The sequence below is a fragment of the Melospiza melodia genome, chromosome 15 (assembly GCF_035770615.1).
Source record: "Melospiza melodia melodia isolate bMelMel2 chromosome 15, bMelMel2.pri, whole genome shotgun sequence".
Lineage (NCBI taxonomy): Eukaryota > Metazoa > Chordata > Aves > Passeriformes > Passerellidae > Melospiza > Melospiza melodia.
Window position 1 is genome coordinate 5,020,292 of NC_086208.1, and position 20,523 is coordinate 5,040,814.

Below are 20,523 nucleotides of genomic sequence, written 5' to 3' on the forward strand. Positions count from 1 at the left end.
GTCTTAGTTAGATATGCTAAACATTCTTCTTTTTTGGCAGTTCCTCCCCTCTCCACCTTCTTACCCCTCATCTGAAATTATACCTTGCAGCTGCCAATGGCAGTTGAGAACTTCAAGTATGTTGCAGAGTTTAGCCCATTTTTCTCAGCTGGAGCCTGAGATTGCTTATGTCACAGATTATTATGACTTCAGTGCCAGAAATAGCAAGAAAGAGCAAGATCTTTAGTAATAGAAATAGAGAGAAGCAAATTTACATGTATAAAAAATACACACAGAATCTAGATATTGAAAGAAGTGCTTCCCATTTTCTGTAATGAAATCAATTCCTTAAGAAAACTTAGCAGAATAAGTGCAAAATACATAATAAATGAAGATTAGTTTAATTTCAACCTACCTATTTTTTGGCTGAATATTAATTACTAAGCCATTAATTTTATTTATTTTTACTAAAATATCATACCATTTTACCATGGTAAAATACCATATTTGTTTTAATCCTTTCCTCAGAAGAGGTTTTCAGAAGCTCAACACATAAAATAAGCATAGTAGAGAAGACTTCTAGGTAGGTCTCTCCAAGAGGGGGTTATTCACCAAGCATGTAGCATGTTCTGGCATGAAATACTACACTGCATAAACCACTTCTGCAGTTTAAGCTGTACTGTGCCTCAGTGAATTCTCATTTCCTTGATCTCTTTAGCTGACACTACTATTTTCAACAAAGGAAGCCAGAAAGTTACCTGAAACAGGGAAGACAAAGCATGACTACTGTGTGAACATAGTTAACACTAAAGAAGTAGGCTTAATTAATTAAATCTGTCAGTGATGAGTACATTAAAGTTAATATATAAAAGCAGTATGGATCAGAATGTAAACTCAATGCCCAACATGCCTAATTCCCCTTGTTCCAGAAATACAAGGTGAGAGGAAATTCTGTAAGAAAGCTTGCTGTGAAGCAAATATAACCTTTGAATTGAGTCATAACAAATTCTCTACCCAGAAGAAGCCTTTTGTGCTTTTCATTGTAGATGACAAGCTACCATCTAATCCAAATACAACTTGGTTTCCCAGGTGTGTTGAGAATTACACAGGAGCTCGTTGTGAGGAAGTTTTGCTGCCCAGCATCAAATCCCAAACAAAAGGTGACCTGTTTGCAGCTTTCTTGGCTTCCCTTCTTCTTCTAGGAGTTCTTGTAATTGGAGCATTCTACTTCTTTTGCAGGTAAAAGTGATTCATAAGGCTGAAGCTATTCAATCAAGTAGAAATTTCTTCTGGTAATCATGTGCTAATTATTTGAATGTAAAGTATGTAATGAATTATCCATAAGGTTGTATGGTTATTCAGCATAATGAATGGGGATGTCTCAACTTGTTGCTTGTTGCCAACTCCTGGCTTGAAGTTTTCTCAGTTCTAAGCTCTTACTTACAGCTGCTTTGTAAAAAACACCCATAGTACACCTCTGTCTGAGATTTTGCAGTCCATCTAGAGTTAGTGCTAACATTTTAAAACATTAGTCCAAAGACAGAGAAGTAGAGGTAAATTAACAAAGTGCTTGGGGATCAGAAACTGTTCCTACTGAATTGGTAACTGAAGCAGCTGGTGCCACTAGCTCCTAATTCTTCTACCACTCCCAGTCTAAAAAGGAAAACTAAGCAAAGAATGAAACTGAAGAATACTTCCAGGTAGATGTTTACTAGTATTTAGGACAACTCAGAGAGCTTACTCATTTGTCCAGGATGATCCAGGTTTGAGTAGAAGGCAAACGTCAGTGCTAGACAGGAAGTGCTGCAGGGTTGGTTTTAGTAGCATTTTAGGCATATTAGGACTTGGAATGAAAACACAAAGATTTACTGGGATTGAGGCAACTCTTTGATGCTGTACATATATCACTACACTTAAGCAAACCCAAACAAACTTATCATCTTCACTTGCAATGCCCTCTCTATTTTGCACCTGTGCAATGCACCTGTGTCCCCTCTTTATTTTTAGAGTACAGCACTTTCTGTAAGAACTCATTTTGCCATATACCAATAATATGTGTTTGTGCATCTCTGTGTCTCTCTATAAGGCAATTTATAGCCCCTGTAATTCTTTCCCATCACAGACTTGCACAATCTTTTCTTTGCTCCTATACTGCATTTCTCCTAGGTTATGATAACCAAAAGTTCTTGCAATTCTGTTCTTTGTGCTCCCATGGTCACATTGCCAAATCAACTTTTCTGATCTGTGCCTTTCAATGAGCGACCTTTGGAATAGCTGGTCTGGTTTTACCTCAGCTGCTGTCATGGAAACCCACTGAATGCCAGCTTGTCCCACAGCTGAATGCATTTAGAAGAGATAGCATTTGATAAAACAGTTGGTACAAAAAAATCCCTTGTTGTAAAGGATACCCCCCACATTAGCAATTTTAATTAAATTAATTTTGCTTAGCCATGGAATGCCACAGCAGTTGTTTGCTAAAAACATTTGCAAATTACTATAAACTTATTAGAACAAAATACAGCTTAAACTAGCTTAAGAAAAATTCATTCAAGTCTCATAGAGATACAGACAGTATTTCTTTAGAAGTAAAATTGTCTCTGAGAAAAGGAAAAAAAAAGTCTTCAGAGAGTCATGTGTTAAAGATCCCTTTTCTTTCACATACAGTAAATTTGGGGGAAAGCTGGAGACAATCTATTGAGTTTTGTGGTCCAAGTACAGAAGCTTAGAGTGATAGCAATGACAGGTCTGTGAAAATTCTGTTATTAGACAGTTAGAACATCAACTTCTCTTTACTCACACTTTACCTGACTGGCAGAACAAGTAGTAGTGCCTCTTTATTAGCAAAATAAAAAGGGCAACAACTCAGTTATAACATAGTTGTCCTTGAACCCCATCTTACACACCAGACTAATTTGGGAAATCTCATAAAACCATTATGAACTTCTTTAGTACAGGTAAAAGAACCTAACTGGCTAAAATTGTCTTACCTTTACACCTCAGAGGCTGATGTAGGATGGTCACCTGCAAGAGAACTCATCTATAAATGAAATACTTTACTAAGTCCTTATCTCTTGGCTGAAGTGACCAACACATGAGGAGTCTCAAGTGGATACTTTAATCTACTCCCCTCTTTTCAGCTGAGTGAATGAGTATTATTGCTAAGAGCTGCCATTAATCTCCATTTTTTTCTCAAACTTCATCTATCACCTCTGTCTTAGGAGAGGGTGGATCTAGGGCTTGTAAGGGTTAGCTGAGAGTTTGCATCATCTTTCACTTGGCCTCCTGACAGGATATGTTAAGGTTAAAATGTTAACAGACACACTGTGCTAAAGTTTCCTCTGCTCCACTTTATTAACAAAGACTTTTGATCCACAATCAGAGAGCAGAAAGTCTTTTTCCTGATCCTGTGTTAGTGAGCATTTCCATGGCTCTTTCAGCAGAGGGTTCTAGTGAGGTTTTAGTATAAACAGTAATGTAATCTGGAGGGGTGCAGAAGAGGAGATACTAATTGAAGTTCAGGACAAGGAAACTGAATTCCTAAAATTATACATCAAATTATTTGGAATATTGAACTCAGTGCTCTGTTTTCTCTATTTTCTTATCTGTATCATTGTACCTTCCTCCTGTCCAAGTTTTCTTTCTCTCAGGCTATTTGGGGCAGATTTGAGGACCAAGCATGTGCAAGTGCATTTCATGCTCCCTAGAAACAAATCCATTCAACATACAAGGGTGGAGGTTGCATTGCTCTGCTTATAAAACTAAATCATTACTTACAGTGAAAGTAATCCATAAAAGAGTAGGGCTGCACATGAAAGCTCTGGGTGAACAGTGGGAAATAATTCTCCTTTTGCATTTAACTGAGTCATCACATTTTTATCAGCTCATGATTTATTTTTTCCAGTCTGCAGAGCACATGGAGGCAGGGTAAACACAGATCTAGCTGCTCTCCATCTTGAAACAACCCCCCACCCTCTCCAACAAGCAGTGCTGATAAAGCCTCCTGTCCTTCTGACATGGGCAAAACAGGGAAGTGTACAAACCCCCTGCTATGATTACACTGCTACTGAGGAACAAATGGCATATTCTGCTTCCAGCAATTCACCTATCACACCACGTCCATCTGGTCTTCTTCCTCCACAAACATATTTTGCCAGGGTTACTGGAAGAAGAATAAGGAAGGTGATGAGAAGAGATGCCACATAAGCCAGCTTTTCTTTAAAAGCAATAGATAAGCCTAAATGCCACACATATAGCTCAGAGGAATAGAGCAAACCCTAGGAAAAACCAAAATAAATCTGCAATTAATTTCTATATTTCACTGTAAGTGCATGCTAAAGTGCCAAATGACCTGTAAAGTGTAATATTGATGAACAAGAACTCAGCCAGCCAAAACAACAGGGTCTAGGAATAAAGCCATTTAAAAGCTGTCCAAGAGAACAGACTTTGTGGAGGAGTTACATCACCACAGGACACAAACTGGACACAACAGAGAATAGCTCATGACTCTTCTCAAGAGAGCAGGTGTCTGATTACTATTAAAGGAAAGGGAACTAGACAGCAAATGATCAGCTCCATTTACAAGATTTACTTCTCTTCAACAAAATATGGAAAATTTCACATCATTTCCAAACACTAAGAGAATTGATAAATAATTCTGTGCTATTTACCAAATTTTTTAATAAAGACCTAAGAAATCAGTTACCTTCAGGAGAGAAGCCATGTAGTTCCAAATGCTGTACTGCCCTCTGATCTCTGTTCTTCTCCCTCAAACACGATTCTCAAAAGCAATGAGTGTTAATTACAAACTAATTGGAGAAGATCCATGACACTTTTTCCAATGGAAAAATCATTCTAATAATTTGTCTCTTCCCTGATAAATTTTTCACTCTGTGTGTATTTTTCTCTCTCTCTCTCTGTTGTTTCCTTTTTGTTTTTTATGGTCAGGAAAGTTTCCATTCCAAGGACAAGTTCTTCAGAGTGTGGTGCCAACCTAGTTGAAACTACAAGCAGCAATGGCTGCAACAGTGAGTACAGTTTAAAATTAAATGACCGGACTCCACAAGGCAAGTGGGGGATGAAGTTTTTGTTACTAAAAGTCACATGCTTTATTTTTCAGAAATAACAACAGCCTAAAGCATTAGAGAGGAAGAATGGTGGAGAAACAACATGCAAAGGAACCATAAGAATCTAAATGGTAGAGGGTGACATGGTAAGCAAGATGAGAGAAGAAAGTTGACTGAAACAGGAGGCTGACACATTGGAGAAGACATCTAAGACTTAAACAGTTGCACTTAATGGAGTTTCTATGTACTTTTAAAACTGTCAATTATACAGAAATGACTATAATTTATGTTTGAATTCTGTGAGTTTTTTTATGCTTTTCAATAATGCACAGTGAGATGCATGAGATAATCTTGGGTTTTATTACATGGGAAATAAAAAAAATACAATTTTTTTTTCACTGCACAGAGAATATGAGATATCACAGGATTTTAGTGTGAGGTGATATTATGAATTTTTGATAGGGGTTTTTCATTTTTCACAGGATTTCCCCAGAGGAGCTGAAGCCTATCTTGATTCAATAGTTTCAAAATTGGTATTTGTGATACATGTCCTGAATTTGGCTTGTTCCAGACACCCTTACCACATGTAGGGGGAAAACCCTCACCTTTCTCCCAGCTAATACTTACTTTTATTTTTTTTTTTTAATTGTAACAGAACATCAGCAGGAGGTACCATTGGGAGTTTATTGCCCAGGTTCCTGGCACACTATTTTAATTAGAATTAAATGGAAATATTAAGAAAAGAGATTGGTAACGGTTAAAATTTTTTAGGCAGAGTTTGGTGTACATTTGTAATACTAAACAAGACTAACATCAATCTACCTTGATGGTTTTTAATTCTGTCTGGCTTTCTTCTGAAAATCCTTAGGGATTACTGAGGGAAATTCAAACTTTACCTTGACTATTCCAGTTGACATTTCAGATAGCAGAAATCAGGAATTCTGTTCAGCAGGTCAATTTTTGACCCAAACTGTTATTGAGACAGGTATCTTGGCTGAAGGAAATGCTGCCCTCTCCAAAGATTTATTTCTTTTGTTCACATAAGCATCTGTTGATCACACTGATATATTATATACCACACTTTGGTCTCTTACAGGATTCTCTTACTCAGACAAAAAGAGGCCATCTGCCATGGTCCATGTCTTTTTTTTTTTTGCCTTCAAAAGACAAAGAGAATGTCTGGTTAGTCAGAGGCATAGAAAATGTGAACTGAACAGGTTTTTTTTTTAACTTATTTCTAGCACTGGAGGCAGAAACCAGCAAAAAATCAGGTATGTTCCCATAATGGCACATTACCTAGCAGGACATTATATGGGATTTATAAGGTTGTATTGAAGGGAAGATTAGCTGAGAAAATTCATTAACTGAAAGGAGAGGAAATTCAGAACAGAGATTTCTTATCTCCGAAAGAAACAATCTGAAGATGTATAAAAACACAGGTGTAGAGAAAATCTTTTGAGTAGTCCTGCTATTTACATTTGCCTCAACAGCTGAATACTCATTTAAGTAACTTTACCCACTTTAAAACCTCATGCTTGCTTCTTTTGAGACAGAAGTATAAATTTTGGCACTGCAAAACTTTCTATCAATTATCTCTACCTTTTGGTACATGCATCTTGTAAGTAAATATATTTGGGATTCTCTCAGGAGTCGTTGTGGTTGAAGAGCAAATAACAGCATGGAGGCAAAATGAATCTGGATAGCAAAACACTTTAATCACAGATGTTGCAATTTTATCACTTAGACCATTTCCCTGTCACATGGAAGGCATGGTGTGGCCTGGGACAGACATTCCAGTGGTTCCAGCTATAAGCATGGCTCCAGGGTATTCATCTCACACTTCTTGATGCTGGAGAGAATTCCTGGATTCTGATGCAGACCCCCTCACCTTCCACCCCCTTTTCTACACTATGTTTCCCTGCAGAGCACTCTGGTGCTTCTGGTTTAGCTGTGCCATTGTCTGAGCTCAGCATCATTCTCTGCCCTTCTGGCAGAGTCTCTTATTGAGGACACGTGGCTGATCACCCTGCCACTGCTCTAACACAGCAACCAGTTAACCCTCCCAGGCTGCTCAGCATGGCTGGCAGCACCAGGAATCCTTTCTGCATTACAGAAATGAAACATTTCCTTTCTGTCCTGTTAAACATGAAGGTTATGCACACACAAAGGGCCAAATGTGACATTCTGGTTATGCTAAAATAACAGTCACCTCCCAGCAAGGGGCTTCTCTGCAAATTGAACCATACTCTACTTCCAGATATGTTTCCTTCTAAATGTAATAACTAAATGTTGTCCAAGTCACACCCACACTTACTAATCTTCCATCCACAGATGGCTACTGGGAGTTCACAGCTCACAGTATCTTCTAATTAAAAACCCCATCATCAGTAGAGCCACGGGGAAGTGCTGTCTGTGCTCAACTGACTCCAAAGTTAATGCACAGGACAGATACACCCCTACTAAAGCTTGCTAGGCCAAGTTCAGGAAAAGTTGTAACTAGACATGGGAATAAAGTTGGTAACTGAAATCTTCCTTGGTACATTTAAAGCAAAACTTGTTACTTTGTTGTACAACATACAGGTATTTTCTTTTTACTACACTGAAAATGGGCCAGCTGCTTGATTTAGCATTTAGAAATCTGGTGATATAGTGCAAAATCAAACTTATTTTCTTGTCATACTATTACTACGTGAAAATAAAGGGGAGGAAAGAATTTAAAAAGCAGCAAATATATTATTAGCTATACTGAGACTATGCTGAATTTACTTACTTGGTACTGCATGCCAGCTGCAGCAATCAAAACAGGTGACTGATGTAAAAGCATGGGAAAAACATGCAGAAGCACAAGTCTTACTTAAAGTCTCTATATAAATATAATATAGCCAGATCTTGTGTGTCCCACAATTCCAAAATTAAGTGCAAAAACTTCCTATAGAAACTGAAAGATAGATAGACATTTCTAAGCACTCTGGATTTAAAAGACTGCAATCACACTACAGGAGAAGAGGCAACCACTATATTTTGAGTCACACACTTGAGCAACTGAAATTCAGTTCAAGGTGGTGAGCCCAGCTGAAATTTTAGCTGGACATCTTTAAATAAGAGATTTTTCTCTAAGAATAGAAGGCAAGGTACTTTGACATACTTCTGTGTTTATTTAACAAGTACTTTGTTACTTTTCTCTAAAGATTTTCATTGATTTTATCTAGTAAAACTTCAGCTTTGTAAATAGGACTCTAGGAAAGTTCTGCATCTCTCTAGAAATAAAATCCAGGAAATGGTAGATTTAATGCATCAGTAGTTTTTCTAGAGTGCTTTATATGCATAAATAGAGCACATCAAAGTAGTTTCTTTCTACATTTGGGTTTGGGTTTGCCACTGACACTAAATTGGGAGGAGCTGTCAACTCTCTCAAGGACAGAGGCCCTGCAGAGACATTGACAAAGGGCAATCACCAACCATATGAAATGTAACAGTGGCAAGTGCTGGATTCTGCACCTGGGACAGGGCAGCCCTGGTTGTGTGTAGGGACTGGGGAGCAGGAGGGTGGAGGGCAGCTCTGGGAAGGGAGCTGGGGTCAGTGCCAAGCTGGCTCTGAGCCAGCCGTGCCCTGGCACCCAGGAGGACCAATCATGTCCTGGGGCATCAGGCCCAGCACTGCCAGCCAGGCCAGGGAGGGACTGTCCTGCTCTGGGGCAGTCTCCAGTGCTGGGGGCAGTTGGGGGCACCTCTGTATAAAAAACACATCAAGTTTAGAGGGGGTCCAGAGGAATGCCATGAGGAAGTGAAGGATCTGGAGGGGAAGCCTTATGAGGAGTGGCTGACAACACTTGGTTTGCTCAGCCTGGAGGAGACTGAGGGGAGTCCCTATTGTGGTCATCAATATCTCCTCACTCTCATGACCAGTGCCAGAACTCGAGGAAGTGGCATGAAGCTGAGTCAGAGAGGTTTAGGTTGGATATCAGGAAAAGTTTTTCACCCAGAGTGGCTGGACACTGGAACAGGCTCCCCAGGAATGCAGTCAGAGCACCAAGCTCTGCCTGAGCTCAACAAGAGTTTGGACAACAATCTCAGGCACTGGGTGGGATTCTTGGGGTGTTCTGTTCAGGGCCAAGAGTTGGACTCAACGATCCTGATGGGTCCCTTCCAATTCAGTGTATTCTACAATGTGTAGAAACCATTTTCATTTTGGAAGAAAGAGGCTTTCTTCAAATGCAGAATTCCATCAAATATAATTTCTTGCAATTCTGATGTGTACAGGGGATTACAAAAAATGCAGGGTTTTCTCACAGATATTACAGTAAACTCTATTGCAACTACAAGACTCAGTAACATTACCAAAATGATGTTTATGTTTTGGAAGGGGCTTTGACTGCAAGATGTCCACTCTTCCAGACTTCTCAGCTCTCTGAAATGAAACAAACAGCTCACTGAAGCATTACACCTCATTTATGCTTGGTTTGCTTTAGTTGAACCAAGGTGAATTAGAGTCATTACAGTAGTATAACCATGAAGCAGGTCATCCTTTATGTCATTACATTCTCTTAACACGAAATTCCCAGTAACTATTCGATCACATCCTATTTCCCCATGTCCGAAAAAGCCAAAGAGGGGCACATTTGGAAAAAACTTCCGGAATGCATCTGCTTCCATATTCCTTTTGGTTTTGTAATGCCGGTATCCTCTGCCAACGCAGGCAAACATGAAGCCAATGGTGTTGTGCTCGGGGATGTTGGCTGCTTTGAGACGCTGCATGGCCGCCTCTGCCGTCCTCTCATCAGCCACGTCCTGGTCCAGCAGGACAGTGGCACTCTGGATCTGGGGCCCGCTGAAAGCCAACCCAACCACACCGCAGGCGTCCCCGGGCTGGGCGTGGGCACTGCAAGGCAACGGCACCGAGTTAGAGCATTCTGGGGGATCACTCCTCACCAGACTGAACTGCTGCTGCAGCTGACCTAGCTTCAAAGCAGCTGACACTGCAGTGATTCTGATACCAACCACAGTTAAAAAACAAACCAAAGACTTCATATTTCAGCCATGTTTTTGTGTAGCAACCTTTCACAAAGAAAAACTTCCATATCCATTTCTAGGTATTAACCATAAACTTGTTTCACTCATTCACTCAGCAGTTTGTGTGTGTCACAGCTCTGCAATTCAACTAAAACATCAGTTAAACTTAGGACAAGCAAAGGCACTGAGGATTTATACAGTAAGGCAGGGCAGCAGTCAGTAAAGGTTTTGGATTCATGTTGCTTTAAATTGGTTGGCCAGGACACACGGGGTCAAGTAGTTACATACTTAACCTTTATCTGCTGTGACTTTACTTAAGGTCAGCTCTCTTATCTGGGGCAATGGTGCAGCTGGCAAATCAGAGGCAAGGAGAACATTGATATTAGTATGGACTCCAGACCCACAGTGGGATGAGAGGAGCCATGGGCATGGCTGCACCGTGCTCCACTGGACGGAATGCCGTGTCCTTCAGCAGCCAGGGCAGCTCAGGTGAGCTCCTGGGGCACAGCCTTGCTGTGTGTGCAGCTCCTGCTCCGTGCTGTGAGCCAAACTGAGGCACATACACACACACACGTTCACATCCTGGGCTCTGCCACAACAGGAACTCATTTACCTGAACTCCAGAGATGAAATGCTGACTGCAATAAACACACAAAGTTATCTGAAGCTAGAAATTGCCTTTTCATTGGGTTTCTCCTAGCTGGGTTTCCAGAATCCAAACTGTAAGACAGCCATACCAAGCTTCCAGCTTTTCTGGCTACATCACAGTGTAGCAGTTGTGGCATTTTTCCTTTAAGAAATTGTAATTTTACTACTGGTAAAGGGGATTTTCAATAGAACTAGAAGGCTGTGGATCTGCAATGTTTCTCTCACATTAAATCTTTTTCATCATTTACCTTGGAAAAAATACCTACTTCTCAGAGGTCAGTGATGTAAAGCTCTCCACTTGTCCTCCAGCCAGGATGATGCTTTTCTCATTCAATGGATTGACTATTTGATGAAGAAATCGAGTAGCTCCAGTCTTCCAGGAGTTGTAGCCAAACAGAAGAACAACACGGAGATCTGGGTTATTCTTCAGACCTACAAACAAAAGCCAACACTGATCCCCTTATTTTTAAATCCTGAACTCTGAAGTTTAACCATCCTAGTTTCTCCTCAAATATTACATCACACCTCCCTCTGAACAGCTCCACTACAAATATAACTGAAGGAACTGGAAACTGATACTTGGATAACTTTTCCTTACTGCTCCAGGGACTGGGAGGAGCAGAAATGCAGTCACCAGCTGCAGCCCCACAGAGGCTCTTGGAGCCAGTGCAGAAGCTGCTGGTTCTACTCAGAACTCCACTGGCATCTCAGAGAGCAGCATCTCACAGAAGCCCACATAAAGGAGAGAAAAACAACATACCTGCTTCAGCAAACTTGCTTTCATCAAAGACCCTGTTCTTCACATCTTTAGAAAAATGGAAGGTGTGAATTTTCACCCCATCAATTTTGGGAAACAACAGAGCAAACCCAGCTTCGCCCTCTTCAATTTCTTGAGGCTGATTGCTGCTTGAACCCATTGGGGTAACTACAGAGACAAAACCAAGCATCTTGTGTTCAGAGACTCTAATACGTTCATTTACATGACACAGGCAGAAAGAGGCTGAACAGCTCAGGTGATATTAAGCATGACAATCTATTTCTGTAACAACTTACCTAAAAAAACCTGTGATTTTTTTGTTAATGTTTTGGAAAGATGAAATGTCTAAGTCCTTCTGGCTATCAATCCCACTCAAGTCAGTTTTGACATGGATATATTTACACATATCTCCCCAGGCACATCAAATGTAAAACATTAAGAAAACAAGACCAGTGCAATACAAGCCTTCCTGCCAACTTCTGCAGGCACACAGACATACTCAAGTTTTTAAGGTGTCCTATAAGCATGTGATGACAGTATAAAGCAAAACTGGCACAAAAACTGGGAGTGTACTATTAAAATATGGTAATGACAACAATCAAATACCTTACTTATAATGCGGAAAGTGAATTTAAGGTGAGAAACTATAAAAAAACAAGTTTCTAATGATAAAAGTGAAGCATGAGAAAAAGCCTGCCACAGGAGGCTGTGAATTTTCCAGTTACTGCATATGCCTCCTGCCAGACCATTACACAAAGGTATATACCAGGGTGTCCTCTACAGTTAGTCACAATATGACTGAAATGTAGCCATAAATCCAAGCAACATTCAATAAGTGCATTAAGGTGCCAGGGAAAGCTGCCTGCCCAATTAAATCAACCCTTTTAATTATAACTGCAATACATGAAGTAAGCTCCACAACCCTTAGCAGCAACACTGAACTCCTTAAAATTGAAGCCAGAGCTGAACAATGGAGATGACACCTTCAAGCTGACCTCTCAAAACCCACACATTTTGTTCCTACCTACAATCCCTGGGGTGACCAGTCCAAGAACCTGACATCGCTTTGGCAACAACTTTTCAAGGGCGAGAGCTGTTTCTTTGCTGTTTCTTTTTCTGGCTGTTAAAATAAGAAGAAACCAAAAAAACATCAGAGAGCAGTAAAAGTGTGTTCTGAGCAAATCCCACAGCCAACCCCGTCCTGTTTAACCAATGCTGCCCATCAGTGGCCGCCCTGGTAACAGCACGCTGCTCTGTGCTGCTCCCTGCGAGCACAGGGCTGCCGGCAGGCAAACACACTCAGCATCCTCCTCAGAAGGGCAAGGAACCCATCTGTGCACATGAACAAGATTCTGTGAGCTGCTCCCTACCACAAATGCAATACCACGCAGTCATGGCTTTTGCAAAACATTTCCTGTCCACTGAAATCAAACCACAGAGAATTTCCCCTCAGCTGACTGTGCTCTGCTTACAGCCCAGCCTGTCTTTAAATGGAAGTGAGTTAGGTCCAGCCTTTACCTTTCTTTTGCTCGTGACACTCCTCGTGCCCGCTGAAGGTCTCTGCATCAGCGATGTAGAGCACGGTCTGGGGCAGCACATGCACCTTCTGCAAAGACACGGGCGGAGGAGTACATAGGACAGGACAGAGTGGAGGGAAAGTGGGGGCAGAAACCGAGGAGAAACTGCTCCTGCTCCCCTGCCAGCCCATGTCGGTGCCCTCCCCCCTCACCAGGCTCCCCTCAGCCAGCAGATAACCTCTCATTAGCCTCAGAAGTGCCCAGACGAACTTCTGCCCACAGGCAGGAAGCTGACCCAAACCTCACAGAAGCAAGAACAGCTCAGCAGATTGGTCCATGACTCTACTCCTTTTATCTAAACTCCTTGCATTCATGGTTGTTGGTATCTACTGTTCACCAGAGCTGATGCTGGGAAACAGTACAGAGGCGCTTCTTGTCCCACTTGGTTTAACACTGATCTGCTGAGGCCTGTCTACTGAGAAAGACCCTGACATGAATCTTTGTGTAGTCCAGCACCAGGCCCAGCACCAGGTTAATACTGGAAAGAAATCCTGCCAGGCAGAGAAGTCCTGCAGTGTTTACTCAGTGTCTCCAACCCTAAGAGGGTTAACCTCTTAACAAGATTGCAGCGATGAACAGATGTGCCCTGAACTGCAAATCCGCGGCGTTTTGATCGGCGTATTAACACGCAACATTTGAACTGTCATAATCGCCTACGCCTCCGAGCACGTCCCTTTTGCCGAGCAATTGGAAGAAGCGCCCTGAGCGTTTAAACGAAGGCGCCGAGTTCCCGCCCCTCAGGCGCCCCCTCAGCCTGAGCTCGCGCCCCTCGCCGCCCCTCGCGCCCCTCACCTCGAGCTCGCGGGCCAGCGCGCGCACCAGCGCGTGGTTCTCGGCGGGGCCCGGCTCCAGCGCCGACACCCACGCGATTCGCTGCCGCGTCCGCAGCGTCCGCCGGGCACACTCCCTCCATAGCCGGCACACGCTGCAACACAACACGGACACACCGCGTCGGCCGCACCGCCCCCGCCAACCGGAGCCGGCCGCCGCCCACCCCACGGCCCCGGCCCTTACCAAGCGGCGCGCAGCAGCGCCTTGGTGGGCAGGAAGCCGAGGACACGCTCCACCACCTCGGCGAGGTTGGCGAGCACGTAGCTGCCCTTCGCCGCGGATTCCATGGCCCCGCCGCCTCCCCGTTGCCCTGCGTCACCCGCGCGCCTCCGCACCTGAGGCAGCTTCCGGTCAGCGCGAGCGGGCACGAGCCCCGACAGTGGCGCCGCCTGGCGGCGGGGAGGACCCGACCTGCTCTCACCTCCCCCCCTTCCCTCGCGCCCCGGGCCCCAGCACGGACACAGCGCTTCGTAAAATGCTTTTTATTCATAAACTTGATGCAAGTTTACAAATTACTGTACATTGCCAAGGAACTCTGCCAGAAGAAATGGAACCCAAACCGAAGCGTGCGCCGCAGGGCGGAGGCCGGGGCCGCCGCAGCCCCGCCGTGCCCGGCCAGCGGCACGGCCCCGGCAACAGCGCGCGCCGGGAGCGCCGCCGAAGCTCGCCCAGGTCGCTTCTTTCGAGCTAAAAACTGGATCTACAAGCAAATGCACAAGGACCCGCGGGCGCCTGATAGAGAAAAGAGCACAAGTTCGATAGTCAACTAAAAAAAAAAAAACATAAAAACATGCTTCTGCACTTCTGAAAGTGCTTAATCCACGGAACACACCCTTCGCTCGGCCCCGAGGAGTGCACAGGACTAGCACTACAACCAAAATAAGAGTCGATTCCGGTAAGGCAATGAAATTGTGTAAGTACACAAACCCAGACTCATCTCCTAATAAAGAAAGAACAGTTCCCATTAGTCTTTCAATAACAAAACCACCGTCATGACTATGGCAGCATTTCTTATGCCTCGGAATTGGATGACATATTTTTGTACTTTATTGTAGTTTTTATATAAAAATTTTTCATTCATGGACTTTTCATCTCAATTTGTGCCAATCACTTTATAAGTTCATTAGTTTAGAAATGATTGCAACAACCCGTTAATAAAATGGAACACCTAAAACGGTTTTTAGTATTTTAAATAACTTCAAGCTTCATACTGTGGCTCTTCTTGTTAAGGAGGTTGAACCAACAAGTAGCAGGAACAGCCCAGCAAGTTCTGACGCCCCAGTGGAAGTGACTAGTTAAAAGGTTTTATTGGCACAGCCTTGCTCTGCATAAAAACAAAAAATCAGAACAAAATAAAAAAGAAAAAAAACAAACAAAAAAATTAAAATAATCTAAACAAAGAGCATCTTTTCCAATAAACAGTTCATATTCTCATACAGCCATGAAAAATGTTTAATGACTTAACATACATGTGTTTTTCCTATATCATTAATTTGGAAAATACTACAAACGCTGTCATTTTAGACCAGAAAAACTACTGTGATTTGCAAGACCTGACATTTCCTAAAACAGTATTAAACAATGTATTAAACTTCTTGGCTTTAAATGAAACAATACAATGCAAGTCTCTGCAGTCTGCATTTTGCAAAAAGTAAGAAATACACAGAAGTGTGTGAACAACTCACTCCTATTGTATGATCTTTAGTAAGTTGATAGCCTGCTGCAGGGAGAGTTTATGCTTTCAAATAAAAAAAAGGAGAAGGGAGGGCGTGGCCCAAATCTGCTTAATCCATAAGAACAAATATGGAAAAGGCCCAAACTGCTCAGTCCAGATGCCTAAGAAGAGCGGAATGGTAAGGCTGTAACTTATACTGTACGTGTCAGTTGACAGATTATCCACTAACTTATCTAATAGCTAAAGTCCTCAGTACAGCTGTTATAGGGGCACTCATAGCTTGAGTCTGTGTGTTGGAAAACATAAAAAAGAGCTTGTTTTGTTGACATTGGTCCAGGTATACAACAGTCCTCAGCGTTAGCCATCTTCTTTTGGAGGAGTGTACCAGCCTGTGGAGAACAGAGACACGTTAGGTACCAACGCTGCTGTGTCCAGAGCACCCCACTCTTCACCTGGGAGATGAACCTAACCTGCCTCAGTCCTTCCCTCTTAAGGCAGGCCAGCTCAGCACGAGCTGAGCAAACTTACTCACTGCCCTAAATGCGAGTAAGTCAGCAGTGGGAGACCAACCATGTGGCACATTGCAGGATCTGCCCTGGTATTTGGGTGTGCACATACAGATTTCTGTGGCAGCAGCTACCCTGAGCTGGACAAGCTGAACACCAACAAGGGGAAGCTGCTGAAGGAGGAACATTGCTCTAAACCAAACTTAACAGAAGAGAGGTAAAACCCCCAAAGTCTTCAAGCTGTTTAAAACACAGACATACAAACATGACTGCAGTGGGACACTTGTATAAATTCCATTTTGTGTAGAGTTAGGCATGCACAAGCAACCAAACATTTTATCCTACTTCTGCAAATCTTACCATAGGAATAAGCTCAGAAATGTCACTGGAATAACTGGTCTCCTGACATAATTTGGCACGTTTAACAGCTGAATCATACCTGATCAGGTGTGCACTGCTTTTTCTAGAGACCTCCAGAGCTCCAATCTTAATTGTCCCAGCCCCTCTTGTAAGATTTCCTTTAACTGTGTGTACAGTGACTACAAGGCCTATTTGTGCTGTCCCAGAGAGCATGTAGCAGCTCAAAGCTTAAGCCACCCTTCACAGCAGCACTAAGTACTGTGAATGCTTTGTGCTCAGCTCCTGAGGCAGCACTGATCACTTGCAGCACTACAAGTAAGCAGCCATGCTGGCTTTTGTAGCAAACAAAAAGAGCAAAAGGCTTAGTGAACAGCAAGATCAAAATACTGTAAAAATGGAGATGATGTTGAAGTCAGTATCTTTGATCTCCCTCCCAAGAGTACAGGTGTTCTGTTCCGTGTTAGCAGCAGGGAAACTGAGGTGCTCACTGCAGTAACAAACACTTTCACAATAACCTCAGTTCCTGGAGGACACTGTGTCCAACCCAGAGCCCTGAACATCCCAGAAGTGTAACTGCACCGACTCCCTCATCACAAGACCAGAGAACCAATTCTGCTGACTTCCTTTATGTAACATGTAAGCTACTTAAACCTTCTAAAGCCTCACAGTAAATTCAATTACACCTGAAGCACTTGTACACTTGTTTTATGCAGCAAAGAGACTTTAAATAGAGTAAAAAAGCCTACACTGAAACAGGTGTTTCCCTATTCTGTTGTACACTTTCCCAGGCAGTAAACCTCACTTGGACTTACTGTATTTTTTAGTCTCAGGTCTTTTTCCCCACTTTCTCTCTTCATTAATGATTATTTCCACTAGATTCTTGGCACATTGAAACAAAATCTTTCAGAGGAAGGGATAAACTCCCAGCAGATACACTGCCAATATTAAGAGTCCCTAAAGCTACAGTGAGGTTCCTAGATGAACTGGCTGAACATGAAATGCAGCTGCCTCTCAAAAGCAGCAGGAACACACACAGCATTCAAGTAAACTGGAAAAGTTGCAATGATCACAGTCAAGTTATTTAAGCACTACTGTTTTTCTAGTGCAAGAAAAAAAGAAGGAAGAAACATTTGTGGTCTTCCCAAGCCAAAATAAGACACTTTGTCACTTCAAGTTTCTCTGTGGCAAACACCAATTCCCAGGGTGCTGTGCAGACAAGAACAAAGAGGCAAGATCATACATACCATTTTTCTCATGTATTTGTACTAGTGACTTATAGGACTGCTGTGCTCTTGCTAGATTATATTGATTCTGAAAGGAGAAAAAAATAATATAAAAACCTGCATCTAGACATGCAAGACTCAAAACCAGTTCTAACAAGGAAATTCTACAGTGGGCTTAAAAATAAAGGCCATGCACAATCTTAGAACATTCCTGGCTTTCAAGATTCCCTTCTTAGAGCCAGAAATTCCAAGTCCTCCCAACTCTAACTGTCCTTCCCTCCCCTCCCTTGCCAATACAAGGATAGCAAAAGCCTACCCTGCCCATCCCAAGGCTTTATCCCTCTCATACACTTGTAATTACATAAAAAATATTTAATTGCCAATAAAGTACTCATACAGGCACCAGACAATTTGAAATGCATCTATATATTTGCAATAGCAATTCTGGCATTAAGCATCTTCTATGCAAATCAGCAAGTAAATGGAAACCCAAGGGTGATTTGTGTAGTTGAGAAACATAGCACATTTACCTTATTGGCTCCAAACTGTACTCTGGCTTTTCCTTTGACTAAAGTGGCATTGATCTGCATGATGACTGATTCTATTGAGTAGGCACTGCTCCAGCCCTGGAGGAAGAAAGGAATGCTAACATACAACATGTACTCACTTCTTGTGCTCACCTTGCAAATCTGTTTTGGAACACATGCTTTGGGAGTTTTTTCTCCTGCATTCCAGTTTCAATTACTAATTTTCATAGAAAATCTGTAGAATTATATACAGTCCTAGTACTAAGAATTCATAAGAATTCAAAGACTGAATTACATTTCCAAAATACAGCAAGACAGGAACAAAAAAAGCTCCATCCTTACACCATTGACACATTTTCAGCAATGTCACAACAGAAATTACAATTCCTTTTTCCAAGAAGTAGAAAAGACTGATCTCTAATGAAGTCAGTAAGTTGTAAGAATTCTGCTCATCTCTGGCATTGTTTTACCTTCTAGAGCTCACAAGAGTTTCTGCCAGAGCCTGCAAGTAAGTTACTTCATTAATTTACTGATTTTAAAGAGAAAATCACTCTGTCTGCACAAATCATCTATGACTATAATCATCTGTACTCCTCACTTTTCCAGAGCTGACTTTAGTGGTTGAAGAGGCTTCTAGAAAAGAAAACAACTTGTCTTGCTCCCCACACTGCCTTCCTCACAGGGATTCTGAGAGCTCCAAGCTGACCTGCTCACACTGCCTGCCTCTTCCTCACATCTCCTGTAAGCCACCCAAGGCAGAAAAGAAGATCTCAAACAAGATCAGCAAGGCAAATCTTGTGGGACGGAGGTTTAATGTTTCCTTTGGAATGTGTAGTTTATTCCACACAAGGATTCTTCAACTCAAGAGAAGCACCTATTTTCATTATTTTCAGGCACGTTTTATTATCCAGATAACAGAGCTCATATTTACCTGTTTAGTAAGAAGTTCCATGCATAATGCACCTCCACCTAGGACATACCTAGGAACAAATGTGAAAGAAAATATACTTGACATCAGCAGTTAGTAGAAAGGCACAAGTGCTCACAGCACTTTAAGCTCTTGCCAGCTTGTTTGCTCAATTCTTTGTTCACAAAGCTGAAATGCCCTTTAACCAGTAATATATTGTAACTAGTTAGCCATGCCATACTTGGGCAAAGAATATTAGCATAGTGAGACAAAAAAAGCTGTTTGCTAACTAGACTTAGGTTAAACCACTGACTGAGCTATTCTGCACAACTGCAGAGACCAGGGAAAATGGCAAGTTACTTTTTATGGCTACTCTACATATACATGGTATAGATGTGTAGCTAAAGGAAACCAACAACATTCAATTGTGTAAAGAAGTTTAATCCCATTTCAAACAATGCAGGTGCACTTATAAATAACATGAGATTACCAGATCTTTTCTTGCTCTTTTTATGTAAATATCTTTTTTTACTTTCAAAAATACTTTATCTATTGTGCTTACTGGGACTCAGCAGAACATCTGAGCATGAGAAAACCTTGACTGAAGGAAGAGAATTTACCACTGCCAAAATGTATTCTCCTCTATGATCAAGACATTTGTATCTATCTCATAGATCCATATGACATTCAGAGGGAAATGACCACTGAAAAGCCATCCTTTTTTCATTCTAGAAAGAAGTCTGAGTAGAATCAAATTAGAATCCAATGAATTTTCTGGTGTTTGGGTCTGCTGGTTTAATTTTGAGATAGCAGCACCCCTCAGGAACCCTATTTAACTGCACTAACCATTTAATGAATTAAAGAAGAATACATGACAATTCAAATCACATAAGAATCAGCACCAGCTATCACAGACTGCATTTTCAAAAGCAGGTATGATTTCCTGTCAACAGGAGATGCCTAAAAGCCTTGGAAGGTGAAATTGTTTCTCCATGGGTATATGCAAGTTCCACAGACAGCACTTCAAACATGCTTTAGATGACATTTGGAGCGTGTTTTCAATGAAATTTTGTGGTTTTGGATTAGCATTCGAGGGATTTTTAAACAAAAACTTCATAGCAGTGCTACCAGCAAGAGAGAGTCAGGTAAGACTACAGCAAACTTAAGGCAACACAGGGATCAAGACCCATCCAAAGCACCCTAAAAGAGGAGAAGGAAGAGCAATGTTAACTCCCCACAGAGGTCAGTTCTTACACATATGGCAGGCACGGAGTTTTTCAAGTTTAACATTTTTACCACAAAGCACAATTTCTGCAGGGCAGCTCAAACCTACCCTCCCGTGAGCACAGGAGACACCACTCGCACAAAGGGAGGATCAAAAGGGAAGTTATCCTGAGAAGAATAAAAAAACAGGTTAAGGAAAATACTCTGACACTGCTTCCCAAACAGAAAGTATTTCA

At 41.9% G+C, this 20,523-nt stretch overlaps 4 protein-coding genes across 8 annotated transcripts in view; 1 reads left to right on the top strand and 3 right to left on the bottom strand.

The window, feature by feature from the left end:
- TMEM266 (transmembrane protein 266) overlaps positions 1-5,102 on the bottom strand; it is a 104,516-nt gene extending 99,414 nt beyond the window's left edge. For 2 of the 4 annotated variants that reach the window (XM_063169476.1, XM_063169475.1), the window contains exon 1: positions 4,682-5,102. The gene's annotated coding sequence lies outside the window, so the exon portion shown is untranslated. Of the gene's footprint in view, positions 1-2,966; positions 4,139-4,681 lie in introns of all 4 variants that reach the window. The other 2 variants (XM_063169473.1, XM_063169474.1) reach the window with 2 other exon arrangements.
- Positions 1-5,325, top strand: part of NRG4 (neuregulin 4) — a 46,873-nt gene extending 41,548 nt beyond the window's left edge. For both annotated transcript variants that reach the window (XM_063169481.1, XM_063169480.1), the window contains exons 5-7: positions 1,069-1,218; positions 4,924-5,003; positions 5,096-5,325. In XM_063169481.1, coding sequence (XP_063025551.1) covers positions 1,069-1,218; positions 4,924-5,003; positions 5,096-5,112 — 247 coding nt within the window. In that variant the 3' untranslated portion in view covers positions 5,113-5,325. The remainder of the gene's footprint in view (positions 1-1,068; positions 1,219-4,923; positions 5,004-5,095) is intronic.
- Positions 5,326-9,245: 3,920 nt separating this feature from the next.
- On the bottom strand, positions 9,246-14,185 carry FBXO22 (F-box protein 22). Its single transcript, XM_063169478.1, has 7 exons — positions 14,049-14,185; positions 13,827-13,959; positions 12,976-13,063; positions 12,482-12,577; positions 11,461-11,625; positions 10,967-11,132; positions 9,246-9,921 (listed from the first exon to the last, which is right to left on the bottom strand). The coding sequence occupies exons 1-7, from the start codon at positions 14,150-14,152 to the stop codon at positions 9,492-9,494; spliced, it is 1,182 nt and encodes a 393-aa protein (XP_063025548.1). The 5' UTR covers positions 14,153-14,185; the 3' UTR covers positions 9,246-9,491.
- A 147-nt stretch (positions 14,186-14,332) lies between these two features.
- UBE2Q2 (ubiquitin conjugating enzyme E2 Q2) overlaps positions 14,333-20,523 on the bottom strand; it is a 47,109-nt gene continuing 40,918 nt past the window's right edge. The window contains exons 9-13 of the mRNA XM_063169484.1: positions 20,397-20,455; positions 19,088-19,136; positions 18,160-18,255; positions 17,651-17,717; positions 14,333-15,929 (exon numbers count right to left, since the gene is read on the bottom strand). Coding sequence (XP_063025554.1) covers positions 15,898-15,929; positions 17,651-17,717; positions 18,160-18,255; positions 19,088-19,136; positions 20,397-20,455 — 303 coding nt within the window. The 3' untranslated portion in view covers positions 14,333-15,897. The remainder of the gene's footprint in view (positions 15,930-17,650; positions 17,718-18,159; positions 18,256-19,087; positions 19,137-20,396; positions 20,456-20,523) is intronic.